At 42.0% G+C, this 25647-nt stretch overlaps 1 protein-coding gene across 2 annotated transcripts in view; it reads left to right on the top strand.

The window, feature by feature from the left end:
* The window catches only part of LOC123763017 (uncharacterized), a 52070-nt gene that overhangs the window by 22924 nt on the left and 3499 nt on the right, over window positions 1-25647 (top strand). Inside the window, exons 18-40 of one of the 2 annotated variants that reach the window (XM_069302176.1) lie at window positions 579-890; window positions 1294-1575; window positions 2277-2597; window positions 4535-4831; window positions 7090-7401; window positions 7837-8118; window positions 8912-9232; window positions 10175-10302; window positions 10532-10628; window positions 10738-11061; window positions 12315-12596; window positions 13600-13878; window positions 15175-15444; window positions 16139-16420; window positions 16517-16780; window positions 16965-17249; window positions 17882-18169; window positions 18272-18640; window positions 21892-22140; window positions 22807-23088; window positions 23448-23601; window positions 23981-24093; window positions 25446-25527. In XM_069302176.1, the coding sequence (XP_069158277.1) occupies window positions 579-890; window positions 1294-1575; window positions 2277-2597; window positions 4535-4831; window positions 7090-7401; window positions 7837-8118; window positions 8912-9232; window positions 10175-10302; window positions 10532-10628; window positions 10738-11061; window positions 12315-12596; window positions 13600-13878; window positions 15175-15444; window positions 16139-16420; window positions 16517-16780; window positions 16965-17249; window positions 17882-18169; window positions 18272-18640; window positions 21892-22140; window positions 22807-23088; window positions 23448-23601; window positions 23981-24093; window positions 25446-25527 (5875 nt within the window). Of the gene's footprint in view, window positions 1-578; window positions 891-1293; window positions 1576-2276; window positions 2598-4534; window positions 4832-7089; window positions 7402-7836; window positions 8119-8911; window positions 9233-10174; window positions 10303-10528; window positions 10629-10737; window positions 11062-12314; window positions 12597-13599; window positions 13879-15174; window positions 15445-16138; window positions 16421-16516; window positions 16781-16964; window positions 17250-17881; window positions 18170-18271; window positions 18641-21891; window positions 22141-22806; window positions 23089-23447; window positions 23602-23980; window positions 24094-25445; window positions 25528-25647 lie in introns of both variants that reach the window. The other variant, XM_069302175.1, reaches the window with a different exon arrangement.

The raw sequence follows: 25647 nt of genomic DNA, 5'->3' as shown, positions 1-25647 counted from the left end.
ATATATATATATATATATATATATATATATATATATATATATATATATATATATATATATATATATATATATATATATTTTTTTTTATTTATGGAAGGGAGTACCACCTCTAGCTGGAAGAAGGGGGACCCATAGCCTCGGAGGAAACCACGCATAACGCATTAGAGGGAATGTTTAGATCCCCTCCAATACAGTTTCTGTGTGCTTTTCTCCTACCACCCCCTTCCTTTTTTATTTTTTGTGCTTTATTATGCATTTGATGGTTACAAGATATACATGGGTTGATACAAAAATAATGTATATATACAAATATATATATTATATATATATATATATATATATATATATATATATATATATATATATATATATATATATATATATATATATTATATATATATATATATATATATATATATATATATATATATATATATATATATTATATATATATATGTGTGTGTGTGTGTGTGTGTTAGCAGATTGTTGAATCAAAACAGTTTGTGTTGGTAAAAAAGTGAACGTATTTGTATTTATTCTGTCAAATGTGGCTAAGCAAAATACTGAATACTTTCCAGATTTAAGCACCTTGCCAGAGTGCTCAAGCGGATATAAAGTTGGTGACGGTAAAATGCTTCGTCTGTCTTGTGATAAGAAAATCCCGACCAGTAACGACAAAATCAGCACAGATGATGGGACGACATTGGTTGTTCTTGGGACTTCAGACTTCCTGACGAATAAGCAATATCTATTACTAAAGGATAAAATCACTAGCCAGGGCCTCAATGTCTACCGTGAGATAAAAGAGGTGACGGTGAATGACGGCGCTTTACAAAAAGTTGTGACAGTGAGAAGAGGCACAGCGGACATCAAAGATGCTACACAGAAAAGTATATTATAACCTTTACATCCCACCAACTTTACGTCTTTTAACCTTTTAGAATGAAGCTAAAGAAAAAATCTAGTTAAGTGTGTATTTGCTTATATATCAAGGTGCAAAGTAGATATATTATACAACAATGGTTACCGCATCATTATATGCTTTGTATCTCGCCACTGCTCCGAACAGAGCGAGGTGGTAATTCATAATTGTATCGAAGAGTTTGAACGTTCAGGTCACAGTAAGACGAGAGAGTCACTTTAGTTAACCTGTGAGTAAATCTAGCAACATCTGCAGTATATTAGGACAATAGAGAAGGGATAGCAGATTATGATAATGGATTAATGTTTCGAGGCATTATGGGATAACCTTCCTCATCAAGAAAGCAAAATATTTCATATTTTCTTTTTCAGAGCCAGAGTTTACATCGGTGACGCTGGAACACGAACCGTTGACAACCACAGTGGAAGCAACCCCCACGGCTAGCAGCGACAAATTTGAACTGGTGAATTACTGGACGGAAGACGAGGCAGCAGGAACTGTCACCGTGAATGTGTGTGAGGACCTTACTTCACCTGCGTTGTGTAACGTTGTAGGATACACACCAGGAAGCAACACGGTGAATGTCCTCTTGGTTGGATACGCAACTGCTGACTCTAACACAATGCTAGAGTCAGATGTTCACACAATCCAAGGTGAGATAAAGTGACCTGCAGCAGGTATATAAACGCCCTGACAGGCTTGGTCTTCACTTTTTTATATACTGATTACCGTCGCTAGTGTGTGTGTGTGTGTATTTACTATTTGTATGTGCTGAATATAAGATACAAGAGCTATTAACTCTTGGACCCCTCCTTTCTAATAAATTTATTGTTCCTCTATTATGTCTACTACATATAGTAGTACTCTTACACACGCGCGCAATTAACGAATAATAGTCAGAGAATCAGTATTGTATGAAGCAAAACATATTTTCCCAGAATATTTGGATATTTTTCAGTATACATCATGTTCATATATATTCTCATCAAGAAACATGCAATTCCCGTGGCACAGTGGTAAGACACTCGCCCGGCGCTTCGCGAACGCTTTGAACTGGGTTCGTATCCTGGCCGGGGAGGATTGATCGGGTGCCAATACTTAACTGTAGTCTCTGTTCACCCAGCAGTGAATGGGTACCGGGTTGATAAAAGATTTGGTGGGTCGTATTCCGGGGGAAAATAGGATTAAGGACCCGCCCGAAACGCTATGCGTGCTAGTTGCTTTACAAGTATGTAACAACTCTTGTATACATAAATAAAATATATATTTAAATGCTCCCTCCCTCCCTCTCTACTCCACCATTACTTAACTCTTACCAACATTCAGAGAAGTGTAATATCATATAAACTTTCAGATTACGACATTGCTGGGAGCTTTATCTTCAGCCAGACGACAGAGTGGCACTGGACACTCCCGTCAGCAGCAACTGAGTACATGGCAACCATCACGGAGGTCACCACCAAGCAAGACCCTACGGCGACCTTCACTACTTCCACGGTGACCTGTAACACTCCTGAAACGTTCTGTTACGGCTACTTCCTGGGGCTGGGGGCAACCAACCAATACACAGTGATGATACAGCCCAAATCTGGCACAGGATACAACGATCTGAACAAGATAGTTTCTGGGAAGGTGTCGTCGCAGAGGAGGATATTGACGAACAACACTGTGTTGGGTGAGAACTTATGTCTTCATTATACCGTTAACTAAATGAGGTACCCAGCAGTGCCCGGGTCTCTCTCCTCGTCTCTATCGTTTTTCTACCCTTCTCTCCCTCCTCACCCTGTCCCCCCTTCTCCTAATCTCTGCCCTCCTTTCCCTCTACTCTCTCTCTGGAAATTAAATATTCCGAAACTGAATAAGCTGCTACAAAATATTCTATATAAAACAAATCTCCAATTTCAGATTTCAAAGAGCCTCATGAATACTAATGCAATTTTTTTGGTTAATTAAAACTAATAATTACTTCAACAAACATTGTAGTTCTGTTCTCTCTCTTGTTTCTTGATGCTTTTTAGCAGTTGACAAAGTTACATACACCTGTGACCGGGGGAGGCGGTCGGCCGAGCGGACAGCACGCTAGACTTGTGATCCTGTGGTCCCGGGTTCGATCCCGGGCGCCGGCGAGAAACAATGGGCAAAGTTTCTTTCATCCTATGCCCCTGTTACCTAGCAGTAAAATAGGTACCTGGGTGTTAGTCAGCTGTCACGGGCTGCTTCCTGGGGGTGGAGGCCTGGTCGAGGACCGGGCCGCGGGGACACTAAAGCCCCGAAATCATCTCAAGATAACCACCTACATTTTTTAGAGTACTGTCCTCCTTGAAACTTTTTCACGAATAAATGAAGTTGTAGAGGATGCTGTTTTTAATCCTGTATTATTAGCTGTTTTATATGCAGCACTTAAGCTAATTACTTTACTATGTTGCTGATTTAGGTCTGTTAGCACCCATCAAACACACTTGAAAAAAGTATAGAATGGTGTGAAAGATATTGTTCTGAGTACAACCTCTTGTTCATTTCTAACAAATGTGCTGTTTTTTATCAATTATTTGACTCATTTTAGCCATATCTTGACGTATGTGAGCTACTTGGCGCTTGGCAGAGACAGTCCAGTAAAATATTCCGAAAAACATCCAGGTCATATTATATCCTCAATGGGCTCATATCTCAACTTTTCTGGTGTTATCAGAGGCCTGAAAATTTGAACCGATATCATAATGATTGAAATCTGTCCACTTGACACTTGGTCAAAAATAAGGTCTAAAGATCTCTATCATTAACGACTGCCACCAATACTATTATTACTACCCTTTATCCTCGTGTTCTAGTTCACTTGGTTTTGGAGCTAGTCTTGTACGTATGAACTTTTTCCATTACTGGTCTTACACAGGTAGACGATGAGTCACAATAACGTGGCTGAAGATATGGCCGAAACGTCGTCCTTTCTCCATTTTCCGATGTGTGGTTCGGTCATTTTACACAGGTTGTTTACAGTTCCATGATTGCCTCTTTATCCAGATTACTGAAAGTTATATTTCTCTAAAGGAATACTTAGTTAAATGCATTCTCCTTAATTGTTTTCTATTCTTGATACTAAAAGCTGCCTTACCTTTACTGTATGTGTCCCTTCATTATCTTGCATTTACTTGGGTTGATGTCAAGCAGACATCTTTCATCCTATTCATGCAGTTTATCCAGGACACCCTGTAACATTTTGTTGTTCAAACCTGACACAGTTCAGTTTAGTAAATATACATCGTCTTATGAGTCCACTTCCTCTTTCAAGTAAAGAAAATAGGAGCAGCATTAGTCCCAGCGTTGATCCTTGAGGTCCTCAAGCCATCACTCTTCTATCCTGATTGTCCTCCCTCTCATTGTCTCTCTTTGGCTCCAGTTTGATGGATAACATCTCGCCCATTTCAATATTCTTCCCGTTACCCAACGTTGTTCTTCTGCTTGCATTACAGGTTCACGTGTGGCCGCGTCGAAGACTTTATGATCTTTAAAAATGCAGTCTTCCTTTCCGGTAAAATGACCTGCAACATGGCGTGCAATACAGACCAATTCAACACTAACGTCTACTGGTGTTCCTTGAAATATCTTTCTTTTCAGGTGACGTAACTGAGGTAATGGTCAAAGAAATAGTATTTGGAACAGGTGGCACCTTCGACATTTGTTATAAGGACCCACTAGCAGGAGTTACTTATGCAGAGATCACAGTTGTTAGGATCAATGGGGACTCTGCGGAAGAGTCCAGTGTGGCTGCGACTGCAGTGGGTTCATGTACCACTTTCTCTACACCAGCCTTTGGTGTGAATGATCACGTTGTGTTCGAACTGCGATTATATTCAGGTCAAACAGGAAGTTATACCCAGATCAGTAAAGGTTCTCTCGACTTCACCATGCCAGGTGAGGATTCTAATTTCTTAGCCTTAAAATACTAATTATGATTTAAGGAACTATTGCAAGCTGACTATATCCAGGAGTTTATCGGTTTATTCGAGGGTTATGTCAACGTCACCATGATAAGTGAGAATTATGCTTTCATTCCCAACTATCACTTGTTACTTGGCTCAAGATCACAAAGCACTGTAACTCCAGGTCTCTTTTATCAATTACTTGAATTAGCTCTTATAAAGTTCATTGGATACTTTGCTTTGCAATTTTTCTTTCCAGTGTGAATCACTGTAGACTTCTTAGCATTAAAAATTATCTGCAATTCAACATAATAATTTTCTATGAGGTTTCAGGCTGCTTGCAATATGTCCTTCTAGTGCTGTGATTTGCTCCCTAGTTGTATCAACGAATGAGTTTGATATTGTACAGCATGGCCATTATGTAACTCAAGAACAAAACTTAAAAAAAACATACCCCCATCCCCCTGTGGCACTCTACTTACGCCTTGCCATCCTCATTAGTTTCCATTTTGAACTTATCGTTATTTGTATACAGGTAAAAAAAATCCATCTTAGTAAACAATCGTCTATGATGTGTGCTTTTACTTTTTAAAGTAGCCTTTGATGGGAAATTTTATCTCCAATTTTTTTTCCAATATATATATATATATATATATATATATATATATATATATATATATATATATATATATATATATATATATATATATATATATATATATATATATATATATATATGTCGTACCTAGTAGCCAGAACTCACTTCTCAGCCTACTATTCAAGGCCCGATTTGCCTAATAAGCCAAGTTTTCCTGAATTAATATATTTACTATAATTTTTTTCTTATGAAATGATAAAGCAACCCTTTTCTCTATGTATGAGGTCAATTTTTTTTATTGGAGTTAAAATTAACGTAGATATATGACCGAACCTAACCAACCCTACCTAACCTAACCTAACCTATATTTATAGGTAAGGTTAGGTTAGGTAGCCAAAAAAAGCTAGGTTAGGTTAGGTTAGGTAGGTTAGGTAGACGAAAAAACATTAATTCATGAAAACTTGGCTTATCAGGCAAATCGGGCCTTGAATAGTAGGCTGAGAAGTGCGTTCTGGCTATTAGGTACGACATATATATATATATATATATATATATATATATATATATATATATATATATATATATATATATATATAGGGGTACAACCTCTGGTGCAATTGTAGGGACCCACAGCCTCGACGACGAAAATAAAGAGTATTCAGAGAAGACCTTGTGGATTCTCACTGAAAACTTTGATATTTTCCTCTTCTACCACCCCTATTGTTTTGTTTTTTTCTTAAATTTTATTTTATTTTATTTTATTTTATTACATTGCTACACATTACAGAAAACACACACATGTAACAATCAATGTTTGAAAACCTCATCCAGCTCTTCGGAGGTTGGGTACGTTCCCAAGATACAGCACACATTTCCTCTCTGGATCGTGACACTGAAGCGCTGGAACAGGAAAGTGGCCGCTCTTGGGTTTTTAGTTTTCCCAACGAGTTCCTCACCCACCTCCTTTAGGAACTTTTAAGTGCACATTTACCTCAGGCGCCCAAGGTTTCAGAGCCTATCGGTACGAACCTGTAACAACGGTCTAAGTCCCTGTACTTGTTACTTTTCTGGGTGTCCCTGAAGGTGGCCGCCCCACCTCCCTCACCTATACTGCGAGGTAGATATGTATCAGCCAATGTAGATGCACACGTGTAATCAAACACGACCTGCTTACCATCCCTCCATGGCGTCTAGTTTACTCCGTTTGGGCGTTTGTGGCTGTTGTCAGGTCTGTACAACTGAGGTTCCCTTTGTGCTGGACAACCAGCAATGATGATGTCATTGACTGCTTCATGTCTGGCAATCTTTCCCTGTGTCTTACGACAGATGAGACCATGACTGCCATATTGGTCCGTCCGTGCATGGCCGCAAATACACCGGTGTTCGGTGGAGATAAGGGCGGCAAGGCGCAGGGCAACATCAAATTTTAGGTCCCGATGGTCCAGGCGGGTGCCTCAGGCAGAATTAGGGACAGCCAACAGGAAGTCCCCGGCATAACGAGCTATATCATATATTATATTATACTATATTATATATATATTATATATATATATATATATATATTATATATATATATATATATATATATATATATATATATATATATATATATATATATATATATATATAAAGTTATTTATTATATATTTCAGATTTCAGCAACTTTGCACTGTTGACAAGTGTCAATAAGGTTGGTGACGGGAAGATATTAAGGCTGTCATATGACGAAGCACCTCAGGACACAGACAAGATCATTACTGATGACGGGATGACTTTGGTTGTTGTTGGGTCGTCAGTTACCAAGACGACCAACATACAATATCTGATATTACAAGACGACATCACTAGCAGCGGCCTCAAGGTCTACCGTGAGATAGAGGGAGTGACGGTGAATGATGGTCCTTCCACAACGGTGGTGACGGTGACGAGAGGCACAGTGACCATCAACGATGCTACTAAGATAAGTAAGATATAGTTGAGTCTCTTGGCACATCCCACCTAATTTACCTCCTCAGCCTTTTAGAATGAAGCTAAAAACAAAACATGACCATATATTTGTTTATATTACAAGGTACAAAGTAGATTTATTATAAAACCAATGTTATTTCTCAGATCGCTTGCCACGTACAAGTATTTCCCATACCGGAATCACGAAGATCCCGAAATCAAGGGAAAAATAGTCGATCAATGTTAGTTCTGATTTTAATGTCTTCTACGGCCAATAAGTCACAAGGATTATGAGACCTGAATAAAACTAGCAACCTCTGCAGTATGTCAGTATGGGGAAGAAGGGATAGCATATTATGGCACCTCGTAGCTGTTGTTCGAAGCTCGTGATATAACCTCCATCCTCTCTTCCTTAATCAAAAAAGCTAAGTATTTTGTATTATATTTTCCAGAGCCAGACCTTACATCGGTGACGCTGGAACACGAACCGTTGACAACCACAGTGGAAGCAACCACCACGGCTAGCAGCGACAAATTTGAACTGGTGAATTACTGGCTGGAAGACGAGGCAGCAGGAACTGTCACCGTGAATGTGTGTGAGGACCTTACTTCACCTGCGTCGTGTAACGTTGTAGGATACACACCAGGAAGCAACACGGTGAATGTCCTCTTGGTTGGATACGCAGCTGCTCACCTTAACACAATGCTAGAGTCAGATGTTCACATAATCCAAGGTGAGATAAAGTGATCTGCAGCAGTATATGAACGCCCTGACAGGCTTGGTCTGCACTTTTTTAATGCTATGGCCCCTGTGTACGTGCGAGGATATACTATGGAACCCTTGTTTGAAGGGTTCAAACATCAATCAGGAGATGATTGATGAGCAACATAATGCTCATCAATCATCTCCTTCAGTGTCTGGAGGTTAAGTGTTTTTTGTCTACCCTTGTAGATCAGGTCTTTCAGCTCTGTAACTGATTTAGTGAGAAACCACCAAACTTTTTCCAGTTTATGCACCTGACGAGGTGAGAACTCCATGCTCTCATCTCATAGTATGTGCTTCAGTGACGCTACTTGGCGATTTACACACCAAGAGATATACTGCTCGGTGTCAATTCCTAGTTTTATTCTCGATCCTGGCAGAGATTATAGCACAGTATACTTGAAAGTTAGAAACATGATATATATATATATATATATATATATATATATATATATATATATATATAACAGTTGTATTGCCAACCCTGTGCTTATCACTGTCTATCCTTTTGAAATTTATTATCCAAATTTGTCATATTTTAAACACGCCTTATCGTGTTTTTATAGCTTCAACTCCTTGCTTAGCTTATTCTTGTTTACACTTTTCATCTATTTGTACCTTCAATCCTATTACTCCTCGTTTTATTTCAATCAAGTAAATGCACATTCAATGCTTTGAAACTGTAAAAAATTGTTTCATTTTTCTGAGTACTGTACTCTGTTCATGTCATATAACAAGATAAATATAATGCTATCAATTTGCAGATTACGACATCACTGGTAGATTTATCTCCAGCACAATAACAGAGTGGTACTGGACAATGAAATCTGAAGACCCCGAGTACAATATGATAATACAACTTGACGCCACGAACCAAGACCCTCCGCCAACCTTCACCACTTCTACGGTGACCTGTGATGCTACAGACACTTCCTGCTACGGCTACTTCCTGGGGCTGGGGGAGACCAACCAATACACAGTGAAGATACAGCCCAAAACTGGCACAGGATACGACGCTCTGAACCAGATAGTTTCTGGGAAGGTGTCGCCATCAAGGACGATAGTGACAAACGACAGTGTGTTAGGTGAGTACCTAAGGACTTGGGAGTGTATTATGTTTTCTACACTGTTAATTTTATTGATTTGCTGAGAAGAGAAAATATATATCATTGTGTCTAGGGTGGTGAGCATGATTTTTGTTGGGGGAAAGCAGTGCACTTTCACCTGTTGATTGGAATTTAATGTCCCTCAAACGCTTGTTTCTTCCTTTGAAACATTTTTTTTACAGCTAAGAAACGCCATTTGTTGAGTGTTTATTTTTTTGCATGCCTGATATTTGTTCTAAAGCACCCCACTACTTCCGTGCCTGGATGCAAATCACGGCCCACTCAACGATTCGCCTATAGGCTCGTTGTGCAGTCTGAGAAAGTTTGAATGATGCCCACAAGTACTCTATTTAATTTCTTACTTTTACGTTCCATTTAAAGTTTCAGGTACTTGTGGGTTTTCTGTTTCCGAGATTATATACCTCACACACACACACACACACTGGAGTCGGGTACCCGACTGTGCCCTTGTCTCTCTCCCTTCCCCTCTCCTACCTTTATCAACACTTATCCTATTCCTCCACCTCTCTATCTCCTCTCACCTATCTCACCCTCTCTCCCTTTATCCCATCATACCCCCTCTCAATCTTTCCACACTCCCCCTATCACCCCTCTCCTCCCTCTCTCCTCAACATAATCCACTTTCCCCCCCCCCCTCTCTCTCTGTCTCCCTCCCCCACTTCACTCTCTCTCAGAAAATGAGAATCAATGGTGGGAGTGAGTTCCAACGCTCTAAGGAAAACACATGCCCGACTTTATTTCATACCACGAAAATCGCAAAGGGTGTCGATAAAAATGGCGAATTTCTTAGAGCATGGTACTTTGAGCCAACCCCGACTGGTCTATGACACTCCCTTACCCACCCGCTATGATTTATCTTGGAGGTTTTCTTACATTTTCAATCTTTACTACTTGCCACAGTGGAGCAGCAGAAGGGTAATGCGACCCGTATTTCCTGGAGGAAACCAGAGGACTATGCCTTTACCATCAGGAAGGACTCTGTTTTCCCTGTGGTCACTTCTTTTACATCCGACAACCTCACCAGCAAGGTAAGGTTTGTGGCAACTTAGTACCCTTCACCCATCTCTGATTCTTCGTTTAAATGTACCGAAGACAGAAGCCGAAAAAAATTATTTCAATCGACCATACTTTTAAGTACTTTTTCACCTTCGTACTGAGGATCTGGTCTAGCTAGAATTCTTCCTATCTAGAACACTTTACCCGTGCTTTCTGCCCTACTTGACCCAGATCTGTATCTGTTTGTGTTCTCTGCAGCAGGCATTAGGGATGGACTTCGGAGCGCGACTACCTCGTGAGACACAGGATTCTGCCGTCATCGTCAATGGAATGATCCCCATGGACATCGTATCTAATGGTAAAAATATTGATTGTATCGTGTTGTGTATGCAACGAATAATGACGAGTAACACCAGGATAACTGAATATACGTATGTTATTCCTGATGTGGCTTTACCGTTTTCCAGATGTGCCAGAATTAACAATCAAGTATATAACGTTCTCAATCAACTTAAGCCCTGCAGGAAAGGAGGAGAAGGTGCTAGTTGAGTTAGAGACTGCGCAGGATGTGACAGCTGCAACCTCGCTAACTCTGGCATTTATTAGCTCAACAGATGGAACACATCAGTACAGTGATACCATTGATGCAAAGCTGATGACTAAATACACCTCTGTGGTAGCGTTTGACAACATGAAAGATTATGCATTCTCGCCCGGTGAAGTGAGGGTGGTGGTAACGGGACACAACAATGCACCCGTAGCCTATGGACTTGCCCAAATTATACTGAGAGGTCTGTATGTGTTCTCTTTTACGTTCACCAGTGTTTTCCGCACGCATGACTGAATGTGGGTCTACTTATTAAATCCCAGAAAAACTAGAAGTGGAAGTTATAATAGTCCTTTTAAGCCTCACTAGAATAAAATTAAACATAGGACACACCGAAATTGTATGTTTACCTGTCTTACAGGCTTTCCCCTCCCATGGTACATCGCTATTTGTAATAAACTCTTCTGTAACTGTTTCAGTATCATAAAACTTCCAAGCATCTATAACCTCTTCTGATAAATATAGAGTAATTCCTCTAAACACACTACTAAAAGTATTTGTCTATATATAAATTTATTTTCTATCAGACGCACTAGATACCCGTATACTTGACGGTGCTATGCAGCATTTTTTGGCGGATGAAATCATTCAGTGCGTCAACTCACATTGTAGCTCTGCCCTCCGTTTCTTGATGTTTCAGCCTCTGCAGTATGCTCTTCTTTCAAAACTTCCTCGCCGGCACTATTTTCCCTGGTTGCCATAAATAGTCTCCTCTTCCACCTTACCCCCGCTGAGAGTCCAGCTTGTGAAATTTTGTGTAGCATAACACGTACAGTGAAGGATATTTACCCCGCTTTACTGTCCTTAAATGCAGCACTACTGCTCTGTTTACGGATGGAACGAAATCTGTTGATGAAATTGACTGGCTTATCCAATATTTTTCCTGATCAAACCATTATGCGCCGCCTTTCCCAGAATAAGGGTATTTTTAGTGAAGAGCTTTATGCAATTTTGTATGCTATGAGACTGATACTTTTCATGTACTAAAGATTCTTTGCTCTTGTAGTTGACTCTCAGTGTGTTCTCATGGTCATGGAATCTTTTAACCCTTCTCATCCTGTAATGATTGATATGCAACACGGACTGCACTTCATCTTAAGACAGTCGAGCGATGCTAGGCTGCCAGCCACATTGGTGGTGTCTCTTATGACCTCACAGTCACTGCCTGTAGAGGCCGTTCGTGTCTATCTTATCTCGCAGAAGTAAATATCATGCTGGGATTGTCACACATTCACAACGTAATCCGCAACCATTATAGATAGAGGTATAGCTGTTACGAATAATAATGTACATACTGTCAAATGTGACCTACTCCTAATGATAGGGGTAGGTCACTAAAAAATATTTATTCACTAAAACTTTATTATTAAAAGTAGTAATAAAAATTACTTATCTTTTTATGCCATTGATTTTTGTTTTAATATATCATTGTACTAGATCCTAAGGCCATAGCGTACAGAGTCGGCAAGGTGGGAGACAGTGCCCACGAAGCCTTCAGGATAACCTACAGCCCATCAGCTGGCGATAGCGGCGGGGTTCAGCTGGACTACGATAACTTCTGCGAGTGCCACAGCTCACCCTGCTACTGTCTGGGTAGGGAGAGGGTGGCTCAGGAGCCTCGCCCTTTCTGCTTACAGCTGAATAACGCTGCAGCAGCCACCACTGAAGAATTTGTCTTGCAGTGTGATGATAAGCTTACGGCTACCAACGCTGATGAGGGTCAGTGTCCTTACTTGTCTACCTTCTTTACCTTCACCAACTCAACTACCCTTCACCCCTCCCCCCTTTCCCATCCCTTCACCACCTGCTCTACCCTTCACCACTTTGCCTCTCCTCATCACCTTCCATATTCTTCACCACCTTCCCTAGCATTCACCACTTTCCCTACCCTTCACCATCTTCTCCACACTTCACTACTTTCGCCTCATCTCTCAAACCATCTTCAATAAACAGTTTTCATCAATAAACTACAAAAGACAAACTAAGATAAAATAATATCGTTGATAAATCTTGATGAGAATGGAGTCTGGTATTTAGAGAGTATTGAAATACTTATGATTTGTCATGTCATACAAATTTGTCATATCATGTCATACAATGACTGTCGACCCCGACCCACCTATGACTATCCCGGGGGTCACAACCACCAGTCACCCTGAAATGCATGACAAGACTATCCCCACGCATCTAGCCTCAAACTTCGAAGAAACACATTCTCTTTTTATATAGATAAGGTATAGTTGAAACACTATACATCACTCATCCATCAAGAGCCAGCTTGTACTTAGGTATGTACTTTACCCTCTTCAAGGCCAAGACAAACCTGCGAGCTCACACACTACTAACTGACCTAGCCGACATCGAATGGGTAATATTTCATATCCTCCTACATGGAATTCATACTGTTATTTCTACTCATTTGTATCCACTTCCCCCTGTCTCTAAAGATGTTCAGAGCTTCATTGAAACTCATTATTTAGCCTCAGGCCCAACTTATATAATGAACTGATTTTTTTTATTTTCCTTCGCAAGTGAAGAAGTATTTAAGAAATATAGATAAGATTCACACTAGAATCATTGATCTAAACTTCTCGGTCATATTCAGTAGAACCTCTCCGTCATTCTTTATTTTTTTCACCCATCTTTGATTTATTATTGATATCATGCAACTAATATAATAATTATTATTATTATTGGTTTTATAAAGAATAACTCATTACAGAGGCACAGGTGACATCAGTCAAAATGACACACAAAAAAGATACAAATACTGCAGATGTGCAAGTCGACGTTACCTACGAAAATACAGTAGAACTGACAATATACGAGTCGGGGACCACATCAGTGAACACACCAACAGGAACTTGCACTCTTCCATCACCTGGATGGTGCATACTAAGCAACCAAGACATCAGCAGTGACATTACCAACTTCAATATTTTGTTGGTAACAGCCGATAAAAATGATATAGTTCAAAAGTCTAATCTACTATCATTCGAAGGTGAGGTCCGCATTTTTTTAATTATTTTTTATGTATTATAATATAGAAATATTTGAAAATAAAATTTTCCCTGCATATGATCTCTAATCTAATGAGAGTGCACTAATCTCAGATTATTATGTATGTGAAATATGTTTATTGTGCACTTAACTGAAAATTGTGAGTGCTGTGTAGATGTTTTTACCTATGATCATGTTATCTGCCTCACCATCACCACCCCACCTACACTGTCCTCTCGACCACTAACCCCCCCCCCCCCTTCCACCTTCACTAACATTACCAAGACAATACCAAACGTTGGCAAAATATTACTCGTGGTAACATCTGACCCACCAATGTGTCTAGTACTAGGAAAAATTATAGCCTGTTCAGTCTCAGAATAAACTTGAAATGCAAGCTGGCCATGTATTTGTATGAGAGGTGTAGACCTAGCATTAGTTATAGCTAGAGATGCTGTGGGGAACCTATTCATAATGTCATGGGTAACTAAAATTTCACGTGAGATGACTTTCCCTGGTACTTTGTCACTTTTTTTCTCCTCCATTTCACAGGTTATTTTTATATCAAGAAGGATCTTTTTCTGACTTTCTAATTGAAGAAGTGGCTGCTGTATTGTCTTCATCCTCAACTATGTGTGTATTTGTTGTATTTTTGGTTTATCATCCGCATTGCTTGTTAATTCTGAAATAATTTATAAAAATAAAAGAAAATGGATACTGAACTAATCAAAGAATAGGCTTTTAAATATTGTTCTTATATTCCTGGTGGCAAATCTGCATGTTATGACAGAGATGAACGTTTCCAGTCACTCAAAGAACTCCCTAAACTAGTTTCGTATACTGCAGTATACGGTACTGTAAGACTGTATATCGGCAACTTATATGGATTTTTTTATAAAATCATCAACATTTTTCGCACAATTTTCGTTACCTCTGTAAATTGAAACAAAGGACGTCTAAACCATACCTTGAATGGCAGCAGAACAATTACTCTAATGCAAAATGAAATTTCATTAACGTGATGTATCAACGAGAAAATCAGTAGGAGTCGTGAAGAGGACTCCAACCCAAGTGTGCGGGTTCGAATCCTCCTAATGGTTCCTACTGAATTCCTTACCCTAATATTAGAATATTCCAAATATAACCGAAAATTTGACTAACCCATCTACTGGCAGCACCTATCAGCCTACTCTCACCATATATTATTTAATAAATAATACGGTACTAATAACCCAGATGTTATGGTACTTACAAAAGTTACCTTCCCCTTACTAATCACCAAATTATACGTTTACAGACTACAAGACCAAGGTCACACAGCTAACCTCAGACGCCATAGAGGTTCGGTTCTCCGCCAAGACCAAGACTCTGTACCAAGTTACCGTCACTCCCGACGGTGGAGCCTATGACACCACAACAATAGAGTGTGGCGCAGAAGATAACAACTTATGTACCGTATACTTCATCGCCATGACAGCAGGAAATAATTACGAGGCGACCGTCCAGCTGAGGACAAGTGGGGAACTGAACCAGGTGGCCACCCAGTTCGTTATGGAGACTCGGGAAAGTAAGTGTGGACTTTTCTCTTATGTTTACTGTGGTTATTAATTTTCTTTACTCCTTTCCTTCCCTTAAGCTGTACTTTAAACAGTAAATGTTTAATTTAAATATTTGTGGACGTTGCTTTTGTTACCAGGACGTTGTCACTGTACCCCACACCTCAAACATGACGTTGTCACTGTACCCCACACCACAAACACGACGTTGTCACTGTACCCCACACCTCAAACACGACGTTGTCACTGTACCCCACACCACAAACATGACGTTGTCACTGTACCCCACACCACAAACACGACGTTGTCGCTGTACCCCCACACCACAAACACGACGTTGTCGCTGTACCCCCACACCACAAACACGACGTTGTCGCTGTACCCCCACACCACAAACACGACGTTGTCGCTGTACCCCCACACCACAAACACGACGTTGTCACTGTACCCCCACACCACAAACACGACGTTGTCGCTGTACCCCCACACCACAAACACGACGTTGTCACTGTACCCCCACACCACAAACACGACGTTGTCGCTGTACCCCCACACCACAAACACGACGTTGTCACTGTAACCCCCACACCACAAACGATGTAATACACACGTGATACAAGCTCTAGTCACCTATGGCGTTCACACATCACCAACTATACAGGTTTTCCATCACACTAACTCTCTGCTTACCTCCCCGTCAACCAGAGATCTCGCGGAACGCCACCCTGGCGTTTCGAGCTAAGGGCAGTGAGAGACTCCTCGACCTGTGTGTCGGTGACCAGCTCCCATCAACCTCCGGCGACTACATCCTAGTCCTCATCGCCGGACTGAACAACACCGTCATCACGAAAGGGCCACTGAGCAACGAGAATCCTTGTTTCTATGATGTGTCTGTGGATGTCCAGCCAAGCCAACACGTCAACATTATGGTGTTGACTGATGAAGAGAACACCAGAGTTGTCATGGAGACCGATGTCTTCATCCTGGGTGAGTCATGCGTATGATCTTCATGATGCTAGTATTATAATAATTATTAAGATACACTAATTATTGAATCCATCTCTGACTTTCCGCTCCTCACAGACCAGACCTCTGCCGACATCAGCGTCACTCAGGTTGGGAGCAAGGCTCTCAAGGCCACCTGGAGCAACAGGAACCTCCACGACTTAGAGTACGAGGTAGGCCTCGATGGGGTGGGACACACGGTGGCGTGCAAGGCTCAGCAGGAGTGCATCGAGTACATCCACCTGAATTCGTCGGAGGGAAATACGACCGTCACGATCAAGGAAAACAACGACGGCACTGTCCAGGTGGTCAGTGTTGAGGTCTCTCCTGTGACCATAACCGGTGAGTGAGTGAGTGAGTGTGAGAGTGAGAGTGAGAGAGAGAGAGAGAGAGAGAGAGAGAGAGAGAGAGAGAGAGAGAGAGAGAGAGAGAGAGAGAGAGAGAGAGAGAGAGAGAGAGAGAGAGAGAGAGAGAGAGAACAGTAGTCTGCACTTGACCAATAATTAACCTCCTCCCCCTTCACCAGAGCTCACTATCGCCAGCCGCAGCATCCAATGGGATGACCGCCTGCGGGTGTGCTTCGACAGGCTCCCTACCGCGGACGCCTACGAGCTGGGCCTGGAGAAGGACGACACCCACCTGCAGACCAACGTCCACGCCCAAGTCGACACTCACGCCACCTCAGAAACCTGCATCGTCAGCGCCGACACGGTCGACGTCGGCGCTTACGTCGACCTCTGGATGGTGGTCACGGCCTTTGAAGCCTCCGGGACTATCGTGGCGTCCGGGGAGTCGACCTGGAACACCATCTGTGAGTTGTTTGAAGTGTCTTGTTGTAGTTACGTATTGGTAGTCTTGTAGTTGCGTTAGTCTTGTTGTAGTCAGGTGTTAGTTAGTCTTGCTGTAGTGTGTTGCTTAACCTTGCTGTAGTATGTTGGTTATATTTGTATTGCATTATCAGAAGTTTTTGTTGTTAATAGTAGTGTTAGTGATAGAGAACGTATTAGTGACGTCATTAGTATGTTACTTTTTAAACTGGTTTTAGTTATGTTAATGTTATTAATGTGTCAAGTAATAGGGAGTAACATATGACTGACGGTCAAGGCTAGATAGCAAGTTAGGGCTTCCTCTGTAAATTCCTTTATATAGCTATTTGCTCGAAATATAGTTCGTCAGTGTTTACTATAAATATTAAATGGCCCCGAGACTGAACCCTGAGGTACTCCCCTAATGACTGTTCCCCCATTATTTCACTCCATTTGAGCTTCACAAGTAGAGTGAAGCTCAAGGCTTCACAGCCTTGTTGGGGCTGAGCAAGACTAGCGTGGGCCAGTAGACATACTGTAGTGTTCCCCTCTCTTATGTTCTGATAACGTACTTTATGACTGATAATCTAAGTGCTGTTCATCTCGATGCTAATTTTCCAATGGTCGATCACCACAGTATTGAGTTCAAGTCGTAACGTCCGAGCGGCCATTCAGAACACCACCATCCTCGCCTCTTGGTACTTGCTCGACGATACCTCGACCATCGACAATTTCCAAGTGATCCTGCGCTCCTCGGACGGCGACACGGCCATGCTTGCGTCAAACACACAATCGGCCTACACGTTTACCAGTCAAAGCTACGGGACGTACACGGTGTGTGTGAAGGCATTGAAAGTGGTGACTACCGAGAGCACGGTCGACAGTGAGGAGGTCTGCAGCGACATCATCGTATTTTCCAATAACGGTAAGTGGACATCGGCCTCTCCTCCGTTAACACTGAGTGGAACTAGAACTGTTTAAGGTGATTTTTTTTATTGGTATTACCTTTCGCTTTGTCTTCCGGCAGCCGGACCCACCCAAAATGTCCATGAAACGGAGCCCAAGTCCACGGCTAAGGACTCTGTGTTGCTGACGTGGCAGCCGCCCCAGGGCGAAGAGAACGTGTCTGGCTACTATGTGAGCTGGTCGAACGTGAACCCTTCATCGAAGAGAAGCCCTCGCCACCGTCTACCACCTCAGTCTCTCATGAGGTCACACGAGGAGCTACAACAGTGGGTGAGTGGTGAGGGGGACGCGGACTTCGTCATTGTCCCTGCCACTGAAACCAGTGTGGAGGTTAAGGACCTGCAGGAGGACGCCAAGTACACCTTCTGCGTCTCCTCCATTGTGAACGACGTCATGGCTCAATCCCCGGCTTGCAGCAACACGTCTCTCGGTAATACCAAAGTTTATTTCTGTTACATGTACTTTTCCAGATGCAGGTAAAGTTAACTTCTACCAACAAAATTTAAGCTGCAGGTGAGTTGGCGAAAATACAGCCTGATGCTATAAAATGATATGCATACTACAGAGATTCAAACATCTTTGATATATGTTAATAGAGATAAAAATATATGTAGTAGATATAATAGAGGAAAAATAGATTGGTTAGAAAGGCGGGGTCCAAGAGCTAATAGCTCGATCCTGCATACACAAATAGTAAATACACACAACCTTACAGAACAGATGAAAAATCACTACATACAAGAAATTAAGGGGAATAGCGAGTGGACAAAGAAAGCCTAATTAAATGAAAAAGCAGGGCAAAGAAACATCAGGGGAAGCTGGACACGAAACTAGTAGTAGAGGTGTAAGGAACTTGGCGTTCACTGTACGGGTAGTCGACAAGTGAAATGTATTGAAGGGAGAGATTGTTGAAGCCAATTCCAACCACAACTTTAAACATAAAAACATAACGAAAAAGTTAATGCTGAGAGAGGTAATTAGCGTGCCCAATATAAACAGTCAATATGCGGGGCATAAACAGTAAGATCTGACGCCCCAGCAATCACCGACAGATAAACACACAATAAAGGTGCTGAAAGTAGAACGTGAAAAAACTATTTTACTCAGAAATAAACTCATTTTATAACAAAATAAGACGAAAATAGGTAGCAGGTGACAGACGAGCTACCATTCCACAAACGTATGCGATTGTTCAGCTCTCCACTTGACCCGACAACATTATTAACTAAACGATATGATGAATACGTTTGTTCACTCTGATTAGTCAAACGAAAAAGCAGAAGTCTCCGTGGTGTAGTGGTAAGACACTCGCCTGGCGTTCCGCGAGCGCTATGTCATGGGTTCGTATCCTGGCCGGGGAGGATTTACTGGGCGCAATTCCTTAACTGTAGCCTCTGTTTAACGCAACAGTAAAATGTGTACTTGGATGAAAAAACGATTCTTCGCGGCAGGGGATCGTATTCCAGGGACCATAGGATTAAAGACTTGCCCGAAACGCTACGCGTACTAGTGGCTGTACAAGAATGTAACAACTCTTGTATATATCTCAAAAAAAAAAAAAAAAAAAAAAAAAAAGTGACCTCTGTCGAGCCGTAGGTGAACCATACCAAAATCCCTAAAAACTTTGCATGAACATCGTTTCGTAGAATTTTTCCTGACAGCCATTCAAGAAGAAATGCATGACGCTTGGTAAAGCTACGTTCAGATTACTAAGGCACTCAAAGAAATTTTTTCCCTAACACAGGTGTGTACAGAAACACTTATGAGTTCACGGTCAGTGCCCCCATTTATATGTTATGAGAGGGAGTAACCTTCAGCATCACTGGAACACATAACCTGACCAAATATCAATCAATGTTCTAGAGAAAGTGAAAGGCTAGCAAAAAATATTCCAGTTTGTCGGCATTAATATAAATCCACATAACATTAAAATAATAACCACCTACTAACTCATGGTCTACATCATGGTCCACATAATGTTTCCTATAAACATTAATGTAGCATTACATTCAATAAGCATACAAGGAGATTTTTCAAGCTACATGACATTAGGCTACTGCTATACTCTAGACTTCTAATACATAGCATACATCTTTGATACAAAAATATAATATAGTGGGTTATGTATGACATACATTGTCAATACCCAAATTAACAACAATATACTGTCAAAGAAGAATTAGCTAATAATTATAATATTCGTGATACTAGGCTAATTAGCCAAGATATCACTGTATAGTTTGAGCACAATCATACACCAGCCTCAGTATGATCATACCGGTGTATGCGTGGTCATAAACACACAGATTGGTACAGGAACACACAGGTGGGTACAGGAACACACAGGTGGGTACAGGAACATACAAGTGGGTACAAGAACACACAGGCGGGTACAGGAACACACAGGTGGGTACAGACACACACAGGTAGGTACAGGAACATACAAGTGGGTACAAGAACACACAGGCGGGTACAGGAACACACAGGTGGGGTATAGCAACACACAGATGGGTACAGGAACACACAAGTGGGTACAGGAACACACAAGTGGGTACAGGAACACACAGGTGGGCACAGGTACAGGAAGGGACGACTGTTAGCAGGCTGAGAGCGTTCCCTTCCCACTGCTCCTGGTAAACCTTACTTATTAGCCTCCCTGGAATCCAAGACAAAAAGAAACGAGTAAAACCTTAAACTAACCTTGTTGTGGACGTTGTCCCTAGGCTTATCCACCTTGCCGGATAGATGACCGCTCAAGTTGAACACATTGGCCAAATGAAGTATTTACAAGTCGGTATATTGCCTCACACAGCTCAATGTCTTGCTCGCGAGCAGGCAAATGGCGCGGGGTAGAGCCATATGTCTTTCACCTGTGCTTGCAGCCTCATACCGTCGTCGTCCATCAATTCCCTGCAACATCCATACTGCCTAAAGTTTAGCACACTCTCAGGGTGTATACTTCAAGAATGTTTAGTGTGGTAACTTGAGTTTATACTAGGTTAGTTCTTTAACACTAAGCTGCACTGATTAACGACACACCTCCTCCGACGGGAGTCCGAGCGTGACTGACCTGACTCACTCCTTCTGGCGCTCAAGTTACCAAACATCACTTAATCCCGGTACAGATAAACATCACTTAATCCCGGTACAGATAACAAGATTTATTTAGTGGTTCCCTAAAACCACTAGTGGCTATATTGCATAATTTTTATCTTTATTATTAATACAAACGATCATCCATGAGCGCTGCATTATTATTTTGTTCAGATTGTAATGTCAATTAATGATTGTATGTCACTTACCCATATCGTAACTCGGGCGTTAGGCTACTTATTTTAAATTTCCTAGTTAGTATTTAACTATTTTTGACTCACAGACCATAAAGTTCATTGTCTGGGTATTAGTTATTTTATTTAATATATATACATGACCAAAATTTGTGGCCGTAACTATGATTTATACAATTTTATATCATATTAATTAACTTAACCCTTGCTGAGCAAGCGTGCGAAACGCGCCTCCTGATTGGTTGGCACATCGGAGGAGCAAAGGTTATCGTACCCTTGACGCATGTTATTGACGAATAAACAAGGCGAGGAACAGGCATATATACTAAGATTTTTAAAATTATACAAGCTCATTCGCCAGAATCTAATTAATGTATTTGAATACGTCTTTCAGCTGACTTCATACCATTGTCTCCCCCGAGTCTATTGAACCCCAGTGGAGGGGAGCTACAGTGGACTGATAACAACACAGGGGACATTACCTACATGGTGGAGTGGAGGTCTCCCAGCGAGGACGATCACCTGGAGGTGAGTGAGACCTCGTACCACCTACAGGTGGCTCCTGGCAAGTGGGACGTCAGCGTGAGGGCCCTCAGCGCTGACAGCTGCAGCGACCCCAACACAACCACCGTCACCATCCCAGGTAAGTCTCCTTTCACCAATATTTAGTGAGCAATCTATGGTTTGATGTTGGACTTGAAGCCTGCCAGCCTCGGGAGGTTTAGTAAGTCCGTCACAATAGCTTATACTGACCAACCAGCAAGAATATTTTAGTCCTGAGCATAGTGACTACAGTAAACTTTCAGTAGACTGTGTATGCACCGAGAAGTGGAGTACACATCTCTGTACAGTATATATGTGCACGTGAATGAAATATAGATTGTTTGGTATTAGGCCTACTCTATCACTGGAGGGTTATTTAGGGGCTAACTTACCAAAAAGTAGGATTACTTAAGTCTTGAACGAATGCCGCAACTAGAGTAAATTCAGTGTACATACACCGAAGGTGGCTAGTTTACTGTGAACATCTTGTGAACTGTAGCGCGAAAAAGTATTACAGAAGGCACAAAAAGTCGTAGACCTCAGCGGAGATTTATACAGTAACAATTTCATCTACCCTTCACACCTTATAAATGTAATGCCAACTAGATATAAACCTTTTTTTTTCCATTGCAATATCTATGCATTTACAAGAAATGATTATTATACAGTGGACCCAAGCCACTCCAGACCGACAACCCAAACACAACTCAGTCTCCTGAGACTGATGGATGCCTACTACTAAGCCTCTCACTGTCTGCGTTCGTAGGTGTGCCGACGTCTATACTCCAGGTGGGGAGTAAGAAGATGACGGTGACCTGGTATGAAGAGCCGACCCCTCAAGATAACAACAGATATATTGTCGACATTTTCCAGGACACCCAGCCGGTAGATCAGTGCACCTTGGGTTGCTCTGGCGACGCCAGCAAGGGTGACTGCTCCTGCGAGTTTTCCCTAGAAACCATCCAGCCGCCAGTGGTGCTCACCGTGAGTGTCCACATGTACTCGCAGGAGTCCTACGATCTGAACTTCACAATGATGCAAATATCCGGTGAGTAGATTACTGTACTGTGCATGAACGAAAATTTACACCCCCAGGTATTTACACCCTAGGTGCTTACTCCCTAGGCATCTACACGTTAGGAATTTATACCCCAGTATAACCCACCGATCCAACCACTTGGACTGGTCGGTAGAGCAGTTCTAAATTCTTACAGGATCGGCGTTCGAACCCCGATGATCCGAGTGGTTGGGCACCTTTCCTTCACCTAGTCCTCACAGCCCAGCTCCATGTCCCCTTATCCATTCCATGTGTTACATATTCATAATGGTTGATCGCTTTCCCCTGATAATTACCGGAATTACCTGTCCCGTGCGCATAGTGTTAAGCTCGTGTTGTTCTTCCGGCAGGAATGAGGCCTGTGGCTACGACGATCAGGTCGAGTAGCGAGGTGGATGTCAAGTGGGAAGCGGTCGAGAACGCCAAGTTTTACCAGCTGAGTCTCTACGAGAACGAGAGCCTCTCCGTGGTGAGATGGGCGAAGCAACAAGCGCTGCCTCTCTGGTGAGGCTGTGGAGTGGCTGGAGCTGGTCTTCTTCATCCCCTGGTTCTTCCAAGATGTTTCGTATTTCAGCGCATATATATTATTTTCTCCATTTTTCTTGCTCCAATAAATGATGAGATAAGAACAGGTTCACAATAGATCATAAGCTAAAAACAGGTTTTATAATAGATCTTAAAATAAAAACAGATTTAATATGAGCGACTCTGGGACCTGAGGAACCGGTCGCTGACGACCACGCAGCAAAACAAAGTGTTGTTTTAGTATCATTGCTAATGTTTTTAAGTTATTTATGTTGTTTTTAGTTATTATAATAAGAGGAGTGATAGTATGAGTGATGTTATCATTCAGACACTAAGTTCCCACGTTGTCCGGTGCCAGGGTGACGCTGACGGAGGAGGACATGATGGGCAATGTGTTCGTCGTCCAGGCCTGCACTGACGAGTCCCACTGCGGCGACGCCACCCAGATGACCATACTGGACCAAAACACCAGTGAGTCCGGCTGGCACTGATATTTGGTTGGGCACTGACGGTGGGCTAGTTCTAAGTCTAAGGTGGCACCAATGTTATGAGGGTTTCAGAAGTAACAGAATTCAGATGGCACTATAGTAATTCAGCTAAGGCAGAATTATGGGTTGAAATGGCCTATAAATGGGGTTTGGGCTTTGGTTGAAGGGAGAGGAGGGAGGTTGTTTGAAGGTTACAGGAACATAAGGGCAGCCCGAGGCTAAGGTGCTAGGCTAGGATGGCTAGGGTGCTAGGCTAGGATGGCTAGGGTGATACTGTAGTTCTGGTAACACTGACTCCAGGTTGAGGCTACGGTCGGAGTAACCACATGATGGGGTACCATGACAAGGATGGCACTCTAATGTGACACTGTATCCTCGTTACCGCCCCTTGAACTGTATGTAACATTGAGGAAAACACTGTAGTGATATAATGGCCGCAGTATGAGGGATTGCAGGAGGTGGGTTGAGGGATGTAGCGATTATGTACAACAATTCTGGTCTTGAAGAACACGAAGACTTAAAATGTGTTGTACTTATTGTTCTCAGTTCAGAATATGCAAGATATTCATACTTTCCATGTTCTTTATTTTTTTGTTTGTAAATATGTTCGAATAACTATATTTTCTGTGTGAGTGTGACTGCTCTCTAACGTCCTACATAACATGACTTTTGTTATAATTAGACATTCGTGGCCTCAGGTTCTCGCGCGAACTTGTAATCTTTTAACTCTTGCAAGATAGCTAATCTGATGATATTTTGTAATTTCTACCTTTGCATCATCCCACTTGACCTCTGACCTGACTATGAGAGTCCCTTACTCGACAAGGGATTTGCATGACTTCTGATCTGCGTCGATCCCCGTGAATGACCTGATTGACCTTTTAATGACATTTCAATTACATCTACCATATGGAGGGTAGAAATAGCCTAAACTACTCTATCTTTCTGAGATGTATTATCTCAGTAAACTTACTTGAACTTAAATCTGTCTTAACTTACTCCTGCTCTTCGTCGACCGTCATCTGTCTTTTGACCTCGCCCAATCCCTGTTTGACCCCTGACCTCGTCCAAGCCCTGACTGGCTCCTTACCTTCCTGACCTTTCCAAGCCAACATCTGACCCCTGACCTACCGTATCTCACATCTGACTCACGCCCGTGCCCGTATCTGTCCTGGGACCTGTGTGACCTCTGACCTATCTTGATACATCTATGACCTCTTAATATGCTTCGTTCTCGTTATGATCAATGAATGGGCAAGACTGGTGTGTGTAAGTTGTGACCCGGCTGTACCCTCAGCGTAGTGTGTGTGACCTCTGCTTGACCTTCCCCATCAGGTGGTGGCAGCTCCGTGGTTGGAGCAGTCCTCGGTGGCGTCTTGGGGGTCACCATCCTCGCCTGTGTCATCTTCTTCTTTGTGTAAGGAACCATGGAATCTTCTTGTGTAGCTTTAAGTCAGCGGTTAGGTGAGCGCGCGCACGTGCACACACACGCACGCACACACACACGCACGCACACACAAACACACACACACACCTT

The sequence above is a fragment of the Procambarus clarkii genome, chromosome 47 (assembly GCF_040958095.1).
Source record: "Procambarus clarkii isolate CNS0578487 chromosome 47, FALCON_Pclarkii_2.0, whole genome shotgun sequence".
Classification (NCBI taxonomy): domain Eukaryota; kingdom Metazoa; phylum Arthropoda; class Malacostraca; order Decapoda; family Cambaridae; genus Procambarus; species Procambarus clarkii.
This window is presented reverse-complemented; position numbering and strand designations above follow the sequence as displayed.